The 20,821-nt window shown below is 51.5% G+C and overlaps 2 protein-coding genes across 3 annotated transcripts in view; one reads left to right on the plus strand and one right to left on the minus strand.

Annotated features, from left to right (window-relative positions):
• Positions 1-20,821, plus strand: part of WNT5B (Wnt family member 5B) — a 127,254-nt gene that overhangs the window by 49,748 nt on the left and 56,685 nt on the right. The window lies entirely within an intron of this gene.
• On the minus strand, positions 16,011-19,569 carry FBXL14 (F-box and leucine rich repeat protein 14). Its single transcript, XM_075552249.1, has one exon. The coding sequence runs from the start codon at positions 18,815-18,817 to the stop codon at positions 17,615-17,617; it is 1,203 nt and encodes a 400-aa protein (XP_075408364.1). The 5' UTR covers positions 18,818-19,569; the 3' UTR covers positions 16,011-17,614.

A 20,821-nucleotide genomic window follows, 5' to 3' on the forward strand; every position in this document is an offset into this window, starting at 1 on the left:
CGCGGTGCCCAGAAAGCAGCGTGTGGGGAAAGTAGGTCAGTGCCCTGCTCTTGCCCCCTCACGCCCCATACTTTTGAACCAGTGCAATCAGGTTGAAACTGCCATCGAGGGCGGCCTCTAGGAGGTGGGGCAAGAGACCAGGCACAGAACAAGACCAGGTCACCATGCCCTGAACCGCTGCTGGGGGAAGTTAAAGGGAATCCAGTACTATCTCTAGATAAACCTCACTTGGGCCTCCTATCCCTCCCCCAGCCGCCAGCAGGGTTCCATAAAACAGCAACCCTTAAGTGTTTGGGTTGGGTTTTTCTTTCTTTCTCCCTTCCTCCGCAAACACTCCTGAGACAGCCTCCCATGGGCACGTCCAGATTACAGGCTGCGGCGCAGAAAAGTCAGGTTGTGGGTTGGGAGCAGTTCCCAGCGAAACTCCACTTTTCTTCCCACTCGAGAAACCCTGCCTCCTTGAAGCAGGTGTGTGTGTGAGGTGGTGCCCGGGCCTACCACCGACCTGTGAGAGCTGCCAAGGAAGGTCAAGGTTGTAGCAAGTGAGCAGCTGCCCTGACGTCACACCGACTCCTGGTTTTCAAGCATCACCTGTAAAGGTTAGCATTTTAACCATTAGTAATGAATCCCGGTAAACCAGCGGAAGCTGTGGCTGTCAATGACTTTGTAAGGGGCTGGTGGGAAGGAATATCTGTTGGTCTTTTTATAGGCTCTTAAATTCGTCTTCGCTCTGTAACTGATAAAGACAGACCCAGACCCTGTCTGTCCTGCCACTTGGCTGTCAGCACTCTGCGGATAGACTTCTAATATTTGCCAGGAGGGGCTGTAAGAGACTCTGTAGCAGAGGACCAGGGAAAGAGACCAGGCTTCATGTGGCCTGACTCCCTTCGCCCCTCGGGGAGCCCGACCCCAGTCTGTGCTGGTGAATTTTCTTTGCAGGGTCTTGCACCATCAGGAGTGAGAGACTCTGTGGGTTGTGCCATCTCATTGCTGTTGGCAGTCCCTCCCGAGAGCTGGGGCTGGCTCCGGAAGTGCACCTGGCTCGCCTGAGGGGTTACAGAAGGCTGGGGTTTGAAGAGCAGGGTATCCTTGTCACCCACACTTTCCTATTCCGGACGCCTTTTAAAATAGGGATTAAATATTTTTTAAATTGTAGATGTGTTTTCAAATGAAGATTCACACCACAGTTTACGTTCCCATTCAACATTTCTTTACACGGGTGGGTCAGGAACGCTTGGTTACATTGTTCTCCGCCGCCTGTGAGCCTTCCGTCTTCCTGCTGTCATTGTTTCTACGTGTCTAGCTGTTTCCATCATCGTTTTAAAGGAATTGCAGACTGTTTGGTATCACATTGATTTTTTTAAGGTACTCAGTACTCAAGAGATGATATTCCTTAGCCATAGAAGAAGGGTAGGGGGAAGAGGGGAGAGATGGAAAGAGGGGGAACTGATCCACACAGAACCACCCACACACACCCTCCAGAGGGAAGAGCAACAGAAACCATGGGGGACGGGAGACAGCGGTCAGTGTGAGATTTGAAAATAATAATTTTTAATCTATCAAAGGGTCATGAGGGTGGAGGGGGGGAGGGGCAAGAGAGGAGCTGATCCCAAGGACTCAATAGAAAGTAAATGTCTAAAAAAAAATGATGGCAACATAGGTACAAATATGCCCGATGCAATCGATGTCTGGATTGTAATGAGTTGTGAGAACCCCCAATAAAATGATCTTTTGGTAATAAAAAAAGAGAGAGACGATGTCCTTTATATCGTGAGCCACTTTGTGATTCAGCTAGGTGACCTGAGGGGCTAGGTTCAGTTCAAGATGGAAAGGACGATTGTGGGCAATGGTTTGGGGTGGTTTTCTAGTCTCAAGAGACCCCTTAAGTCTGTTTTTGTTTGTTTTGTTTTTAATGGATGGGTTCCACATTTCCCTCCCCTTCTATCAGAGCGCCTCCATCGTGGCTCTGAGCACAGCGGTTGACAGGGGCAGGCAGGGCACATCTAGGTCTGGGCTCAGGAAAGATGCAGCCATAGCTCCCGTGCGCCCTAGTCCTGGGGATTAGCTTTTACTCCAGTCTCCGGCTTCTTTCTCCTTTGCTCTGCATGAGTAGAGATCAAGAAGTTGTGTCTTAGATGGCCACTAAAGTTTTTGTTTTTTTTAAAAATAAAGATTTACATGCACTTTTAAAAAACAGCTTGAAGCAAGCATATTTTAGTTTTTAAAAAATCATGTAACTGAAACTGTGGCGGAGATGGCCCTCCTGTCCTGGTGATGCTGATTATCTGGCCACTCCTAGTTGAGGGGAACAGGAGGTAGGGCTGAGATGGCTGCAGAGAAGTATCGGGGATGGATTTGAGGGCAGAGCAGGGAACGAGAGCTGCAGAGTTGGGGGAGGGGCATCTGGGAGCATCTGTGGAGGCTGAATTGAGAATGGGAGGCATGACGATGGTGGCTCAGAGGATTAGATGAAGGCAGTGGTAAACATGCCCACATGATCGAAAATGTGTTGTTGTTATTTAATCATTTTATTGGGGGCTCCTACAACTCATCACAATCCACACATACATCAATTGTGTAAAGCACACTTATACATTCATTGCCCTCATCATTCTCAAAACACTGCTTTCCGCTTGGGCTCCTGGAATCAGCCCCTCATTTTTCTTCTCCCCCACTTCCCATATATGAAGCAGTGTAAAAGGTCTAAATGAAAAAAAAAAAAGACTACATGATCTGCGCAAAGGTTAGGTACGGACCTCAGATGCAGTTAGGGACAGACCTCAGTTATGGTTACGTATGGACCTCGGTTACGGTCAGGTGCGGACCTCGGTTACGGTCAGGTGCGGACCTCGGTCAGGAACAGCGTGTGAGAAGCAGCTGGAGAAAGCTACCGGGAGGCAGGCGAGGTTCCACTTCTCCCTGCAGGCACCCCATGTGGTGTGCTCTGGGGAAGCTAGAAGGTTCCTCCCCACTATTGGCAGAAGGCCACATAGACTCTGGACAGAAGCCGTGGGAACATCCTTCTCTGCATCCTCGGTACACATTTTTCTTGGCGAATTCGAAAGCCATCGGCTACACTTATTTCAACATTCTACTTGCGGTCCGCTTATTTTCTGAATGGAAACTTAGTAACAAAGCAGGCCTTACACCAGCTTTTTTTTTAATTGGGGGCTCATACAACTCTTATCACAATCCATCCATACATCCATTGTGTCAAGCACATTTGTACATTTGTGGCCATCATCTTTCTCAAAACATTTCCTTTCTACTTGAGCCCTTGATATCAGCTCATTTTCCTTCCCCACCCTCCCTCTCTCCCTCCCTCCATCATGAACCCTTGATAATTTATAAATTATTATTTTTTCATGTCTTACACTGATTGATGTCTCCCTTCACCCACTTTTCTGTTGTCCGTCCCCCAGGGAGGGGGTTCCATGTAGATCATTGTGCTTGGTTCCCCCTTTCTCCGCCCACCTTTCTCTCTCCTCCTGGTATCTCTACTCTCATTATTGGTCCTGAGGGGTTCATCTGTCCTGCATTCCCTGTTTCCAGCTCTGAGCTGTACCCGTGTACATGCTCTGGTCTAGCTGGATTTTCAAGGTAGAATTGGGCTCGTGATACTAGGGGGCTGGGGTGGCACTGGGCTTTTAAGCTACCTTTGTGATCAAAGACCTACAAGCGTTGGGATGCCCTGGAAAGTCCGAGCTGTCTGGTCACCCCATTTTCAGATCACATTTTACCATGTCCAAGTGGCTGCTGCTGCTTTTTCTTTTTTTCTCCCCCAAATTGGTTTTGCGTGGAAGGGCCATTTTAGAACAACTGGTAGTTTGTTAAATATAGTGCCTTAAGAGGGCAGAGAAGAATAAGCAATACTTCGAATACCAAGATAATGGTGATTAGCAGAGGACAGGAGGAGGTGGGCATTCCGAGCAGTGATTTGGAAGTCTGTCCAGGAGAGGAAACCCACAGGGGAGGGTCCACCTGTGCTGTAGGGCCGCCACTGACTTGATGGCGGGGTTTCTGAGGGAGTCCAGGAGAGGGAGCCTAGGGCACAGCTCTCCGTATGTTGCCTGCCTTAGGCAAGAAGTCCGACTGATATGATAGACTTGGCAATCGAGAGACCCCACTGTCGGGAGGGTTCCCTTTAAAGTAGGACCATAGTTCATCTCTCTAAAGAAGTTTGTCTCTGTCTAAAGTAGGGTTAAGATGACTCCCCTCTGGAGAAACCTGTTCTAACGGTTTGGGGATCACCAGCAGACGTGACTGAACAAGCTGGGCTGTCGTTCTTTCAGAGAGTGTGTGCTGACTTGTGGTCTAATTTAGGGCACCTATCTGAGCCTCACCAGGAGTCCTGGTAGCCCCGCGGGTTGTGCGGTGGGCTGCTGTGGTTAGTAGTTCGAAACCCCTAGTCGCCCTGCAAGAGAAAGACGAGACTCTCCCATAACAAGTTACAGCCTCGGAAACCCACAGGGACAGTTCTGCCCTGTCCCAAGGGGCGCTCTGAGTCGGAATCGACGGGATGACAGTGAGTTTGAGGTTTTTTTCTTGAGATCTCATCCTCTGTTCTAACACCCGCCAAAGGAAGTGTGAAAGCCAACACAAAATAGTCATGTATATCTGTGTTAGATGTTAAATGGATTTCAACTCAGTTCACTGCCAGAGCCCCTTCTGACTCATGGCAACACTGTAGACAGAGTGGGGCTGCCCCTGTGGGTTTCCGTAACTATGGGAGTTGAAAGCCTCCTCTTTCTCCCACGTAATATATATTGTATGTGTCATGTTTCCGTTTCTCACCCTTCGCCTGCTCTTGATGGAGAACTGAAAACTCAGCAGGGCAAACTATCAATAAGACATCTACACTGATGAAAACAGATCATGCTTGTGTAGTTAAAAAATGATTACTTAGCCTGGTCTTTAGTTTGAAATATATGCCGACTTTTAACTTCCAGAGCTGCCCAGCCTAATCCTTGGTTATTCCAGGATGAGTTTAGGAATGTGTAGTCATTTCCCTTTTACTGGGTATTTGCAGCTATCCCTAGGAGCTCGGATTAGAAGGGTGAGCAGTCCTCAGGGCTGACCTGCAGGGCTCACCTTGACCAAGGGGTCCCCACTGCCCATTCATGTGCAACTGTCAGCAGAGGGGGCCTTCCTCATAGACAACCCCCTTTACCACAGTGTACCTTTGAAAACGAAAATTCTAAATGGATGAATGAAAGCAGTTTACGATTTATAATTTTTCCACCCTTCACCCCCTGAGAGTAAGCAACTAGCAGGTTCATGGATGTTTGCTCAGGGCTGAAGGGAAGGGTCAATGTGTGTAAATAAGGAGGGTATCTGGCCGGGTTGGGAACATGACCTCTTGCCCTCTACAGCCTGGGAAGCACTAGTGAATGCCCCCAATTTTCACAGTGTGGGGATGTGGGGAAGCCCCTTCCCTCTGCGAACAGAGCGGGGTTAGAGGTTAATGAATGAGTGTTCTCCCCACACATAGGGTTGCATGCCACGATGCTTTTAGAAACCGGGGCTTAGCTGGGCTCAGAATAGGACCTGCATATTGTTTCCGAGGCCTCTCCATCTGTGTGCAGCACGGAGTTCCAAGCTGACAACTTTCGGCCAGGGAAGGGCGTGAGGAAGGCTCTTGTGGCTGGAGACCTGGACGGCCAGTAGAGGCTCAATATGTCTAAACACAAGACCAAATGGGAAACAAAGGGCCAGTGGGGAGGTCCTTGCTGGCCCCTATTCTTCTCTAGTAATCCCTTCAAAAATAATTGCAGCCCCAAACCTCTGGCCTCCAGCACATTTTCCACTTGATTAGAGGTCTTTGTGGGGTAGGGAGAGGGACCTGCAGACTTGTACATTGTGCTGGGGCCTAAAGCATCCAGCTGGGATTTTTTTCCATCAAAAGGGGATTTTAGTAAAACCATTATCAGGGGCTTAAAGGAGGAAAGCTGTTGAGCAGCCAGTGAGGGGGTAGATTAGCATCCGTGGGGCTTGTGGTGGCCCAATGGAAGGGTGGGAAGGTGTCTTTGCCCCTCGCATGCACACAAGCTCCTGAGCGCCCCGCAGGTCCCTGGCAGGTGCAAGGGTGCAGTGAGCATGGCAGCAGGAACTAACGGAGGCCAGGGCTTGGAAATGGCATCTGGGGCATCCGTGGGGTGGCAGCACCCATCAGGGTGGACTGTAGGTATTGTGTGGTCACTGCTGGTGGGTCTTGTATGAGGGCAGCTGACTGACTTTATTCCATGTGATGTCCGTCCATGTCAACCTGGGATCCTCCTGGCAGTCTCCGCAGATGCCAATAAGAAATGAAGAAATGACATGCAAGGGCACATGGATTTGTTATTTTTTTGGAGGCTGGGTCGGGGGAAGGGCTGAGACAGGGAGGCAAGCCGCCCTCTCCTGCGTGGGGATGGGTATCGAGGCCCCATGGATTGGCACCCTGAGCTGTGGGAGCCCCCTGGGGGAGGGCTGGGGGAAGGTTGCCTGGAGGAGAAGCTTCTTGGGATGAACTGAGCTGGAGCCTGTACCTGGAGAAGCCGTGATGAGAGTGCTGACCGCAAGTCCGAGCGTGCGAAGCACTCGTTGCTGTGTGGGAGAAATAAGGCTTCCTACTTCTATGAAGCACTACAGCCCAGAAGCCCACAGCGAAAATCCTGCCCTGCTCTGCCCGTAGGGTCCTTGTGAGTCAGAATCCACTCGGTGGCAATGGAAACAACACCTTCTTCAGCAGAATGGAGCACAGCCTGCTGAGTCTTAGAGAAGATCTCCGTGGAGGGAGGAGGTCTGAGCAGCCAGGCTTCTGCTGCCTCAAGGGCCCCATGGGGAAGGCTGCACATCAGCCTGCACTGGAAACCCTGTTCTCTCTCTCTGCATTCACTGTGCCTTCGTAGCCTGTTTCCCCCTGTAAATCGGGGATAATGGGTAAGACCCAACCTTCCTTCTGGCTTCTGTGGGCATGTGAGGTGATGGTAGCCAGGGAGGGTCAGGCCGTGGGTGGCAGCTTGGTTTCTTTGAGCAGGGCATCTTGGGACTTGGCATGGCTGTCACCTTACAGAGATCTAGCTCCTTAGTCACTGGCTCAGGTCATCCTGGCAGCTCTATTAGTTGGAAGTCAAAATTCCCCAAAGATAGAAAACCTATTTCCTGAAGACATGGGCCAAGCCCCAGAGAGCTGTTCTTTAGAGACTGCAAGTCAAAGAACCAGCCTTCTAATCCCTCTGAAGGACCACCGTTAGCAACTGCTAAGGGGACTCAGTGTGCAATTCCTCTCACTGGACTTCCCGTGAGCCGGAATCCACTGCATGGCAGAGGTGTGGGGAGAGGGGGGCGGGGGGTGATGTCTGGCTGTGTGGGTTCTCTTCCTCTGGCTGCTCCGCCAGATGCGCGTCCTCCTCCCACCTCCACTGCGTGTGGAATGATGCAGGCGCTCTTTTCTTTCCGCTACTGCCTCTGGGGCAGTTTTGTTTGGATTACGTTGTTTTTTCCTGAACTATCCTCATTCAGGATGGTCCTTAAACGAGGGTGCCTTTCGACTATGGTTTCTGTGAAGTTGTCTGGGGAGATTTCCCTGCTCCAGTGAAGGGCTCGTGGGGCGCTCCTCGAGTGGTTGGTAAGCTTTGTCCCTTGGCCCTAAGTTCCAGAAGCTTGTGCTTTCTTATATCCTCTGCCCAAAAATGATCCCTACTGAGCTAATAAACCGTGACCAGGTCAGCCAGTGAGGCTTGGGGGAACTATCCACAGGGGTACCCATCCCTGCCCCCACTTATTCCATGTTCCCATCCACTGTCCTCAGACACAGCTCTGATTTCCTGAGGCCAGATCAGGCAGTACCAAGGGGGGAGAGTCCCCTCCCCGCCAGCCTGTTCCTTACTGTGAGCACTCAGGGAAACTGGCCAAGTTCATGCAGGCGGCTTTTCTTTAATTTAATTTCTGCACCCTGACCCTGATAGCTCTTCTATGGAGGAGGAATTTAGGTCAGGTAAGCAAACTGCATTCTTTCTCGGGCCTCTTACTTCCCGTTTCTCAGATACTTTTGATTTTATGACAATGTCTCTTACCTGGCAATAAAGACATTTGATAAAAGAAAAAAATTAAAACTCCTAAAATTTTTAAAGCATTTTCCTCAAAGGACCTCTAGCTTTTTCAGGACCGACCATGCACTTAATTTTTGCTATTAAAAACAACATTTCCCCCCTCCCCCACATAAAAAAGATTAATTTTTAAAAAAACATCTCCATGGATGATGAAACTCATTCCCCATTTGTCCTTCCAAACTCTCCAAATGGGGCGGTGTGACGGGAAAAGGGTGGGGGTGACCTGAAAGAAGAATGGAAAGGATGGTGTTTGGTTCTTGCAGCCTGTGCACGAAGCAGAGCGCGACTAGCTGAATCAGGGTACCTTTGTGTGTGCGCGGGGGGCAGGGGGTCTGCTGCTTTGTGGCCCTAACAGTTCAACTCTAATCTTGTCAGCCGTGAGCTCCATGGATGGAATCCTCGGAGGCCAACTCTTATACTCCAGGGAAATTCTTTTGAGACACAGGACTACTGGGGAGTGGGGGGCTATGGTTCTCCTTTGGAAATACAAGCACACGCACACACACACACACACACACAGACACACACACACAGACACACACACTCACACACAGACACACACACAGACACAGACACACACACTCACATACACACACTTACTTACAGAGGACACAGTCCTTGCCCTTCCATGTTATGTAAATTTGCCCTCACTTTGAAAAGACTAAATCAACCCTCACAGCAAATTATTAATCATAAGCTCCTGCACTCGCTGCCTTTTCTTTCGCTTGTGTAAGACCGGGGCAGAGTCTCTGCACCTGCTCTGACTTAATAGCTTCAGATTCGATCAGGAACAGATCTCTTTGGACATCCGGAACTGCGTGGTGCCTCCAATACACAGACAATGCTGCCGCCTGCTGACCAAACACAGGACCTACACACTTTGTGGATCCATTTCCTCGGTCCACATTCTACTGTGTCAAGCTTTGCATTAAACACTCAATGTATTGCTTTTTTACTGGTCCTTGAAACAATGTTTATAAATGTGTTTAAAGCAACACACACCCCAAAAAAAACACACACACACACCAAAAACAAAAAACGCCCAGCCCAGACTCTGTGATTTCAGATAGCAGGAGGGTAAATGGTATGTGGGTGTGAGACTTTTGATTTGGGGAGATGAGGGGTGATGGAGGGGCTCAAGGAACAGTCCAGAAGGAGACAAAGGTTTTCACACCTCTCCAGAAACCTATCTCCCTGCCAGAGTCCATTCTGACTCACAGCTACCCCATGGGACAGAGTTGAACTGCCCCTGTGAGGTTTCTCAGTCTGTAACTAGAGTAGAAACCCCCCTCTTTCTCCTGAGGAGCTGGCTAACCTTGAGGTTAGCCCAATTCGTAAGCACTATGCAACCCGGCCGCCTTTTCGATCATGGGTGGTCCTTGGCACCTACCTTCCTCATCCAGACAGACCTATTTTCATTTCTAAAGCAAGCAGCGGTGAAGCTGCTGATTCCTATCTGGTAGTGAGTATCCGCTCCAATGAATTTCTGCAGCTCCTTTGAGAATGGCGGTGCTTTGGTGTGGGGAAGGTAGGCCAGCCGCCTGCCCTTGGGTCACACCGGCAATTGAGTCCTGTTCACTCTGAGCACACTGGCAGGGCATCTCAAGCTTACAGTCAGTCAGTCAGGGCCCTCTGCTCACACCAGCGGTCTAGAGCCGTGTGGTGAAGTCCAGGCGGCCACAGAGCTGAGCCCTGCCTGCCTGTCTTCCACACGCTTTGTCTGATGTTGTGCATTTGAAACAAGCTAGAATTTTGTATTTTGTAAATGTTCGAGGGCGCTCTGGTGGCATAGTGGGTTAGGCATTGGGTTGCCAATCTTAAGGTGAGCAGTTCGAAAGTACCAGTTGCTCTGTGGGGATGACGAGGTTCTCTACTCTGGTAAAGATTCATAGTCTCAGGGACCCACAGGGCAGTTCTGCTCTGTCCTGAAGGCTGCTCTGAGTCGCAATGGTCTGGATGACCATGAGTAAGCCTGAGAAAATTTGAACTGCTGCTAGAACTGATCACTTTAATTTTTATGGACTTTCATGCTATTTATATAAGACACACCTACTGGTCTTTTTTTTTTTTTTTTTTTTGTAGTCCCAGCAGGTTTTGATATATAAGGGTTTAAAACAGAAAAAAGCTGTTAGGTTGTCTTGAGAACATGATAAATTTGAGGAGCTTAGCTGTTGTAATTTCCCCCTTATTTTACCAATCTATCCAATTTTAAGCAGCCCTATAGTGGTTATGCATGGTGCTTGCTGCTAACTGCAAAGTCAGAAGTTAGAAAGCACCAGCCACTCCGCTGGAGAAAAACAGGACTTTCTACTCACATAAAGAGTTATAAGTCTTGGAAACTCATTGGGTGGGTGGGGGGCAGTTCTACTCTGTCTTATAGGGTCACTATGAGTTGGCATCGGCTCAATGGCATTGAGTGTTCGTTTGGTCCAATTTTAAAGGTTAAGCGCCAGGCTACTAACCACAAAACCTTCCATTCAAATCCACCAGCTGCTCCTTGGGAGAAAGATGAGGCTCTGGGATCCTAGAAAGACTTACAGCCTCAGGGGCTCAAGTAGAAAGATGTTCTGAAAAAGATGACAACATAGGTACAGATGTGTTTGACAGTGGATTGTGACTGTTAAGAGCCCCCAATAAAATTAAAAAATTAAGATTTACAGCCTTTATTAAAAGTTAAAAATTAATTAAAAATTTAAAAATAAAGATTTACAGTTGCGGAGAATGGACTGGATGGCTTTGAGTGTGGGGGTCCAGTTTTAGCCTGTGTGGGTTCTAATGATCCTAAAGGGTCTCGGGGTTAGGTTTTTGGTTCCTTCCTGTCTGGACAGTCGCTTCTCAAAATGCGGGAAGCAGGCAGCTATTCCGGCAGCAAGCGTGCACAAAACCAGTCTGGAGTGGGGATTTCCTAAGGAGAAAGAACATGTACTTTTCTCCTCCTCTCTTTTTAGACGAGGAAAACAGCCCTTTCCGTCGAGTCCTTATACTATTTACGATACACCGCTCTGGCAGCAAAGAGCTATTTCCCAACAGTTGGATTCGTTTCTTGGGTCCTTGAGCCGGGCAGGAGTTGCTGACAGGCAGCTGTGTGCAGGCCTGGCCTCCTGGAGTGGAGATCACTTCCATCAGAACTCATCAACAGAAGAGGGAGCCTGGTATTAACGAATTAGAACCTTTGGCTCTTCCTGGACAAGAGAGTTGTGGTGTGGAAACCATCTGAGAAGTCCAGGCTTTTGAGCCTGGAATGAAAATTGCTTGTTTTCTCCAACTCACTTCCTACTTTCTAAAGGGAGGCCAGGCCCCGTGTCGAGTTGGGGGGCCAGTGTTTGTCCTGATAAACCTGGGCTTTCCAGCACTTGGACTTCACTTCACTATCCATGACCAAGCAGTGCTTCTGAAACGGGTTCAAGCCCTGGGACGCCACCAGGTGACAGACCTGATACTACTGGGTCCTCTGGTCCCGAGAGTCCATTTGTCACCTTGCACGGGTATTTTTCTGCTTCTGAGTACCATGATGGATGTCTGGGGGTTCTAGTGAAGAAAATGTGCATGACATTAACGACTATCAAATGGTAGCTGTAAGCATGTTTTTAATCACCCACCTTGCGGAAGAGGGGGCGGGGCCATGATTTGCAGCGTCTCCGGGGAAGGTCTAAGACTCAGTGGGTCTCAACCTTCTTCATGCCGCGACCCTTTCATACCCCTCATGTGGTGGCGACCCCCAACCATAACATTATTTTCACTATGTCCTCACTGTCATTTTACTACTGTTATGGATCAGGCGGCCCCTGTGAAAGGGTCGTACACCCTCAAGTGGGGTCATGTCCCTCAGGTTGATCCCCCTGGCTGTGGTCATTTATGGCCTTCAGCAGCCTTTGCTCAGACACAGACTCCTCGTATCATTGGCGGGAGTGGGGGTGGGGGGAGAGTCTTTCCCACCTCGTCACACCTCTGGCCCCCAATTATAAAGCGGTATGCACACCATCTCCCAGATCTTGGGGGCACAGAACTCTTAAGGCGGAGCAACTGAACGCTCCTCTGGCTAGATAACCTCAGCAGACCACAGCCCGAGTCCTGACACGGCCTCACCTGGCTTGCTTTGCGGTGGGCTCTGGAAGACCGCCGGTTTCTTCCCTGGGCAGTGGAGGCTCATCCTTCCTATTATCACCCAGAAAAGCAAGCCCACAGGGACACGTGCATTTGTTCTGTGAGCAACTAAAGTAGAAAAGTAGTAAGAACATAATCACTTGTCTTTAAAAAAAAGAACAGACGTGTCTGCATTTCCTGGTTAACAGCGAGCTGAGGACTCCGCTTCTACTTTATTTGGGGGTGCTTAGTGTACCCCACTCCAATGCCACACAGTTAGGGACTCCAATGCCCTCTCTCCTGAACCCCATAATGGGACGACGTCGTATCACAAAGTGCCAACTGTTCTGGGTGTGGAAAAGCGGCTCGGCCAGGCTGTCAGCGTGGTCCCTGAAAGAGAGAGAAACCACTGGTACTGGTCATTGGTGGACACGTGGGAGCAGCAGCCACCTAGGAATGCCTCTGCTCCTCCATCTGCGCAGCTCTGGTTCCAGCGGTGCACTTACCTTTGACAGGTTGTCCGCACGTTCGTAACAGCTGACACGGATCCAAGTACGAATCAGACTGCTCGCAAAAGCAATTTAAAAATACCTTGATGTGCTACTTGTTTCAGTTAAAAGTACACTGCAAAAAAAAGGTAACTATGTGGTCCGACCTTTGGGACCGAATCCCGAATCCTGCGTATCCAAGAGCCACATTCTTGCATCAAAAAGCCTCACCCCTCTGCCTCCTCCTCAGCAGCACTTTTAGATCTTGTCCTCAACAAAAGGGATAGAATTAACTTTTAGGGAAAGGGGGCAGCGATGCTTGGTATTAGGAAGAGAGAGGCGAGAGGGGACCACTAGATGGCTTACTCCAGCCCCTCTCTGCTGCGGGGCCTGTCCCTTTCCTGGGACAGGGAAGACAGTGGTGGAGGTGGCAGAAGGGCCTGGTTTTTACAAATCTCATCTTTTAATCAAAGGGTTCTTTCTCTTAGGGAACACCGTGGTCTTTGGGCAGGGGCTCCTCTTTTCTTCCATGTACACACCTCCCCCCTTCGAAGACTTGAGTTCAAATTCTCTTATTTCGAAAACACAAAAGGCTGTACCACGCTGCCAGACCATCTGCCTGGGAGTGGGCTGCAGAGAATACTGGGATTGAGGTATCGGGCCATGCCCGAGGTCACCTCGCCCAGAGCCTGGGTCCTCAGAGAACAGCACTGACCTGGAAACAGGCAACTCCCAAGAAAAGGCACAAACTCGCTTTTTCCGACACCGCTGTCGCTGTTGGTTTGTGAAAGATGAGAGACTGCGGCTAGTTTTGTGTTTTCCTAGCGAAGGTTGGGCTGCTACTGGCTTTTTGTTTTGGTCAACAGAACAGGTCCGAGGCCTTGTCCCTGTAGCTCCCCCCACCCCCAACCCCCTCCCCCCATGGAGAAATTCAGCAGGAAGGAGCCAGAAGGAGCCCCTGGCTGGGAGGACTAGGCAAAGATGCCCCTAGGGGGCTGCAGAATTCACCACAGCTGAACCTGCCATTTGCATTTCTAGATGATCTTTTATGGTATCTCCATGAAAGGGTTACTGCCAGTGAGGCTGAGGTGGGCAGCCCTCTCTCCAGACGGCCCAAACTGCTCTGGCTGAGGTTGATTACTTCTGGGCCATAAGATTTTGCCAGAGTTTGGTTTGGGCTCTTCAGTTCTAAAGTTTCAACAAATGCTTGCACCAGATTCCCGTCCTCCCTTTTTTTGGGGGGTGGGGGTGGTGTTCTTCTAAAAATTGCCTTTCTACAATTCAGAAAACATTATTTGGGTACCAACTTTCCTGGAAGGTTTTCTTCTTTGAAGCATTGCATCCCATCTTCTCCCTGGAGGCCCACCCCCCTCCCTTTGAAGCAGAGCCCATGGGCCCTGGATGCCGTTCATTCACTGTTGTGTGGGGGCCAGCGGACTGGAAACCCAAGGTGTGACGTGGGGCTAACTTAAGAGAAGCAAGCTAGGCTTCAGAACCAGCCCTCAGGGCCGTGAATGGGGCTCCTTCCCTCACTGCCGGGTGACTTGCAGCAAGGGGACCTCGCCTTCTCTGGGAAAATGGGACTCGTTTCAGGAGGTTGCTCTCGGAGAAGGAAATTGCTAACTAAGGATCCCGCCCACCAGATTCTCAATAGGTATTTTCTCCCTCACCCCCAAAAGGTCGAGGGGGGCAGTCAGTTGGCCTTGACTGGAATCGAGGAGTGGTCTGTTCTTTTCCAGAGAAGCTCCAGACTTTCGTGTGTCCCGTTTAAGGCAAGGTCACGAGGCCCGTGCACTTAACTTTCAAACATTACTCTGCCAACCGTTAGTCAGGCGTGTATTTAACTGTTAAAAAGTCAAAAGTGAAACCAAAAATTAAAAAAAAAAAAGGCAGAAAGCTCTTCAGGGTTATAGCTGGCAGGTCTGCCCTGTGTATTAAAATGAAGAATTTGAGCTTAGAGCCTGGCTTGGGGAGACGCTCATTTTTGTTGGCGGAATGAATCTATACAGTCATGCCAGCTCTGGGAAGAAAAGACAGGCTTAATAACCTCTCTTGCTTGTGTCGCCTTGCGGTGTGTTGTATCAAATTCGAAATTGGAAAGCTGACCCTAATCCAGAGTCCCTACTTCTTGCGTGGGGGCTCACACATCATTTTCTTTTGTTGTTCTTCTTGGGGCATTAAGCATTATAACCTTAGGGGAAGAAAGAGCTCCACACCTTCCCTGAAGAAAGGGAAGATGGATCTAGTGTCAGGCTCAATTAGACCCAACGGTGACGGCTCTCCAAAAGGAACAATGAGGCTTTTGTGACATGCTCCAGCCCAAAGCTTGGCAATGTTTCAAAACCACCTTACCCAGAGAAAAACCTGGGCTCTGGCCCTCTTCCTGGAAAGAGGGGCTCCATCCAGGAAAGTCCGATCTTCCCAGCTCTTGCTGAGATCTGTATTTGTCGATTTTAAAAAAACAAAGCTCAAAACAACTAGGAAAGACCCTCTTGTGAAACTAGCAATATCTGAGGGGCGAGGCAGTGACACACGGGTTTTCCACAGCACAGCCACAGGGCGTCCTATGATCGAGTCATTGTCTACCAAAGGGAGACTGCTACAATCACTGGTGTTCATTCATTCAGCTGCCCCGAATTCCGTCTACACATCCTCCCCAGAGGGGAGGGAGGGAGTGGCCAAGCTCGGTAGGAAGAGCTTAGATGCAAATGAGGAAGGACTCTGAGCCAACCTACCCACCCCCCCAGTGCTTAAATACAGCCAGGCCTGGAGGGTAATGCTAAGAGGGGCTGACCTGCCCTCCTCCCTTCCACTGGGACCCCTACTCACACTGGGAGATTCAGTATGCATGACTGAGCGAAGAGATGGAGCCAGGGCAGCGGGCTTTTAACTTTTCATAACAATGGCTTCAGTCCCCTCCACCTCTCACCAGTTCACATCCTCCCCACACCCACTGCGGGGTGGGGTGGGGGTGGGGGGACCCATCTTTCTGACCCACTTCCACAGTGCATGACTCACTTTTTCAACATTTCCTCTACATTTCTTTTTCCACCTAGACAAAACCCAGCCATTCCCGGGCCTTTTATAATCGAGGCGTTTGTGGGTGTGTGTTGTTTTGCTAGTGAGAAAATTTCATTTTGTTCCATTTCTCTAAATGTCTGTCTTTGACAGTTTAAAGCCAAAAGTTATGTAAGCCTGAAGTCAAATCACATTTCCGGGGGGGTGGGGGGTGGGGAGGAGTCAAACCAATACATTAGGATGTGAACATTAAACAGAATAAACTTTTAACTGTGAGCTTACTACCACACATAGGATACACCAAACTGTATCTTATTTTTTTACTTCAGAACACACAAACAGCACGCCTCCTACATTGGCATGTACCCAAACACACGATGCCTTCAAAATAATTCACAGATACAAGATTTTTTTTCTCAAAAACATACTTCATATTTCCTCTTTTATTATATAAATATCAGTTTAACCTTTTACTGTAAGAATATAAACGTTTTAAGAGGATCTTTGTTATTATTTATACAAATTCACAAACAGTACAATAAACTGATAAAGGTCTCTGGGTTTTCTTAACTCCATGGTTTCGCCTGTTGCTGTGGAGGTTTCTAAGAAAATCAACAACAACAACAACAACAAAAAATCCAACAAAAATATACATCCTAAGCAAAAGTGAATTTTTCTTTCTTTTTCTTAAAGCCACAAAGTTCCAACCCCCACCAAAAAGAAAATCGTCTAGTCCTCTGTTTAGAAACAATGTTTTAAGACCCACCAACTCCATTTTATTAAGGAGAGAGAGAAGACATGAATCTCAGTCTCCTCCTTCACATTGCCACCCCGGGCGCCTCAACTTCCCGCAGGAAGCCTCTCTGTGTGACCTTTTCGTGGGGAAACTTGGAAGAGGGTGAGGGAAGGGCAGAATTTGCATATATAATCATTTTCAAGACACCATCTGCATCTCAAACTAACAAAAAGAGAAACAGTTCAACTCTCATTTTTCCCACCCATTTGTGCTATAAATTAAGAGGGGAATCAGAAACACCACTGAGTCCTCAAATCCCAACGGGTAGAAGAAAAAGAAAATTCTAGCCAGCATGTGGAAGTGGGACACCCTAGATGTACAGGGGGCAGGGAAGAAGCCAAGACCAAAGGGGGCGGGTGGGTGGGAGACGTACAAACCCAATGGGCATCTTTCCAGTCTAGGCACAAAAATATTTGTCTCAAAATATCGCTCATGTTCAATTCCAGGGCTTCAGAGAAAAAAGTAAACCAAAACGAGGTAGCCAGATATATATATGTGTGTGTGTGTGTATACATACATACACACACACATATAACATAAGATATATTCAGCAGAAAAAGAGTACTTAAAAAGAATGGTGATTTCATTTTTTTTTATAACGAGGGCAGTAGAAGAAAACAAGAGAAAAAGAAATGAGCCTGACGCCGAGTGTTGTGAAAGGAGACTCGAGGAGGAGACTGGGATGCGGTACAGAGTGGCAGCGGGGTGAAAAGGCGGCTGTAGTTGGGTTTGCTTTTTGTACACTTCAAAATAAAAACCAGATCACAGTATTCAAATGAAAGCTTAAGTGAAGGCAGACATTTTCCTCAACTCCCCAGGGCTGAAAGGACGTCACCGGCCCTCCCCCGCCCCCACTCCCAAACGCAAGGCAGTGGGGTACCAGTAGCTGAGTGGGGCTTCCATCCCCCCTGCAGAGCAGAGTGCGGGCTGGGGGTGGGGGAGGTCAGTAGCTGAGGCCCTCTCTCCATCCTCAGGGACAAGGAAGGTGCAGAATGGGCCATGGCCGGGTGCTGGGAGGAGAAACTGGGCCTGAGGCCGTGTCACTGGCCCCCCCTCAGCCCAGCCACCGCGGTGCTGTAGGAAGTGTGCCTTGTGCCGTGAGGGGGGGGCGCTAAGAGGAGGGGGTGCTGCTGCCCTCACCTGACCTTCTCACTGTCCGTCATCTGCCAGAGTCCCAGGTTGAGTACCTTGAGGCAGGGCAGCTGCGTGATGCGCTCCAGGCCGCGCTTGGTGATTCGAGTACAGCCGTACAGGTCAATGCCCGTGAGCTGGCTCAGGTGCTCAGCGATCAGCTCCAGGCCCTTGTCTGTGATGCGCACGCACTGGCCGATGTTGAGCGTGCGCAGCCCGTGCATCTGCCGCACCATGCGGTTGATGCCATCATCACTGATGTGGCAGGAGCAGAGGGAGAGGGACTTGAGGCCGTCCAGCCCCTGGGCTATGTAGGCCAGACTCTGGTCCCCCACCTTGTCACAGAAGGACACGTCCAGTCCTGAGAGGCGCAGGCTGCCCATCGCCAGATGCATGATGCCCGTGTCGCTGATGTTGTCGCAGGACCGCAGGTTAAGGCTGCGGAGGCTGCCCATGTGCGACAGGTGCAGAAGGCCGGCGTCCGAGATGCCCCCGCAGAAGCTGAGGTTGAGAAGCCTCAGGCCCGTCAGCCCTCGGGAGATGTGCTTCAGGGAGAGATCTGTGAGCTTCTGGCAGTCTTGCAGGGTGAGCTGCTCCAGGCCCAGGCAGCCCTCGGCAGCGCTGCGGGTCATGCCGGCGAGGTGGCCGATGCCCACGTCCGAGAGGTGGCGGCAGCTGCGGAGGTTAAGGCTCTTGAGACGCTGCAGGCCCCAGGCGATGAGCAGGAGGCCGGTGTTGGTGATGTTGCTGCAGCCGCCCAGCTCCAGCACCTCCAGGCCCTTGAGGTACTGGGCGATGCGGCCCAGGCTGCTGTCGGTGATCTGCTTGCAGAGGCTCAGGTTGAGGGCGCGCAGGGAGCCGATCTCCTGCACAAACGCGTGGCCCAGCCCGTTGTCCGTGAGGTTGTAACAGCCACTGAGGTTGAGGCTCTCGATGTTGGCCATGCCCTGGATCACGTAGCTGAGGCTGCGGCGGAGGCTCAGGATCTGCACCCGGCGGATGCCCCGGGCCTGCAGACTGGGGAACAGCGAGGGGTTGGCCCGGCGCAGGTGCAGCTTGGCCTCCACCCCCCGCCACACTGACTTGTGGTAGGCGGCGTCCCGCCAGGCCGTGCACACCTGCGCCGCGCGCCCCTTGTCCCGGACGTCCAGGTAGCCGAAGATCATGGCCAGCAGCTCGGGAAACAAGCACGAGATGTGGGTCTCCATCTTCCTCCTCCCCCCTCCGCGGCACTGGGGGGGAGGAGGCGCGGGCTCCGCGCTGTCCGCCCCGGGCAGGCGAGGAGTGTGGTTCGCCCCGGCCGCCACCGCCGCCTCGGGCCCAACGGACAGCCCCTCCCCGCCTTCCGGCTCCGGCCGCCGCCGCTCCTCCTCCGGGCGCGTCCGTCCGTCCTTCCTTCCTGCCTGCCGGCCGGCTTCGCCTCCCTGCCCGTCCCTCCCCCCGCCCCGGGTGCGCTCAGTCCTCACATCCCAGGCGGGGAAGGCGCCCTCGCACTCACTCCCGGGCTGGAGCCGGAGCCGGAGTCCGAGCGACCCGGCCCGCCGCCGCCGCCGCCGCCGCCTCGGCTCTACCCACGCAGCGTCCGGGCCGCGCCGCTCCGCCCGCTGCGCCGTCGCCGCTCCCACGCCCCCTGCGGCATCCTCCGCCTCCCGCCGCGCCGCGCCGCGCCGCGCGCCCCGCGGGCTGGGCGCACTGGGCTCCGGGCGCCGCGGAGGCTTCCTGCTGCCTTTGTCTCTCGCCGCCTTTCAAACCTCCCAGCCCCGGGCCGCCCGCACTCGGCCGCCCGGGCGGGGGGGCCAGGCGGCCAATCCGGGCCGCCGGGCGCGCGTCCCTGGCCCCGCTGCCGTCCGCAGGCCAGCGGGCGCCGCCGCCCCGCTCCGAGGACGCCGCGGCCGGAGCGCGGCTCGCCGAGGACCCCGGGCCAGCAGGCGGGCCGGCCGCTTGGGAGAGTCCGGGACGCAGCCCCGCGCTCGGCGGCCCCGTCGCTCGTCCCCGCCTCCCGCCCGCGCTCCCCCCCGCGCGCGCGCGCGCAATGGTACGAGCCTGCGCTGCCGGAACTGCGAGCCGTTACCCTGGAAACCGGGCTCTTCCCGGTCGGGTCGCCCGGGAGTTTTAACCCTCTGGGCGCCACCGGGGAGCAGCTGTCAGCTCGGCGCTTCCCCACCCTTCTGGTGGTCGCCCCAGCCCGTTAGGGAGCCGAGCCCTCCCTGGGCCACGCCCCAGCCCTGTTCCCTCCCTCCTCCTTTGCCGTTCGCAGAGCGTCTTCCCTCAGTTTTACTCCTACAACCCCTTACTCTTACTTTCCACCGTTCTTATCCTTGCCAGACCCTCCTCCTCCTCCTAACAGTATGCAATGAGCATCGCCCCAACTCCCCTTCCTTTTCTGCTGCCCTAATGCCCCTTCACACGTCTGTGCCATCCCCTCCTACCCCCCCCCCCCCCATAAGGCTCTTGCCTCCCAGTACTTTCTTCCCTAGCTGGTGCCTTGCACTGGGGGGTGATGCAGCTTCAATTTACCTACGATGGAAGCGTTTAATAATGCCCATCCTGCCTAGTAGTCTAGCGATTGCTGGAATTATCCAGCACTACTTACTTCTGTTTGCTCCCAGATGTGTGTGTGTGCGTGTGCGCGTTTTCCTTCATCACCAAAACTTTGCTGCACTTCTTGCTTTCTTCAGCTATGGGACTACTGGGGTCACCAACAGTATTCCTGGTATCCCCTAAACCTACTTTGCTCTTAGAGGGGAGTGGCTCTCCCTAAGCGATTTTATATAGACGTAAATGTCTGCCTTGATGCTACGGGTAGTCTGTGTGCATGTGTGATTCCAGCTTTCCTGTTTTTATTGAGTAGAGTGACTGCAGGAATTGACGTAGGGTACCCCAGCCGCTGTCTGTTGCTTCGTCAGCTGTTTTCTGAAACTAGAGCAATATCCATTCCAGAATATGGCTTAAATGTCCACATGGAGCGTAGCATTTCAAAGTTTCACGATTAACTCCACCCCAAACCAATTGTTTGGGTCAGGAGAAATGAAAGTCTTTTTTAAACTAGTTCCAATTAGATGTAAACACAGCTAGAAATCAGACAACTTGATCTATCTATCAGAAAAGGAAAATGGTGTCATTGCTTCTTTGAGGAGCCAACCACGCATTCACAAACAGGCATGAGAACATTTCACAGCAGAGCCGCCTCTCCTACGTCAGGAGATGCAGAC

The sequence above is a fragment of the Tenrec ecaudatus genome, chromosome 6 (genome assembly GCF_050624435.1).
Source record: "Tenrec ecaudatus isolate mTenEca1 chromosome 6, mTenEca1.hap1, whole genome shotgun sequence".
Taxonomy (NCBI): domain Eukaryota; kingdom Metazoa; phylum Chordata; class Mammalia; order Afrosoricida; family Tenrecidae; genus Tenrec; species Tenrec ecaudatus.

Coding starts and splice junctions, on each gene's coding strand:
- FBXL14 (XM_075552249.1), bottom strand. CDS start 18,817: ATGGAGACCCACATCTCGTGCTTGTTTCCCGAGCTGCTGGCCATGATC.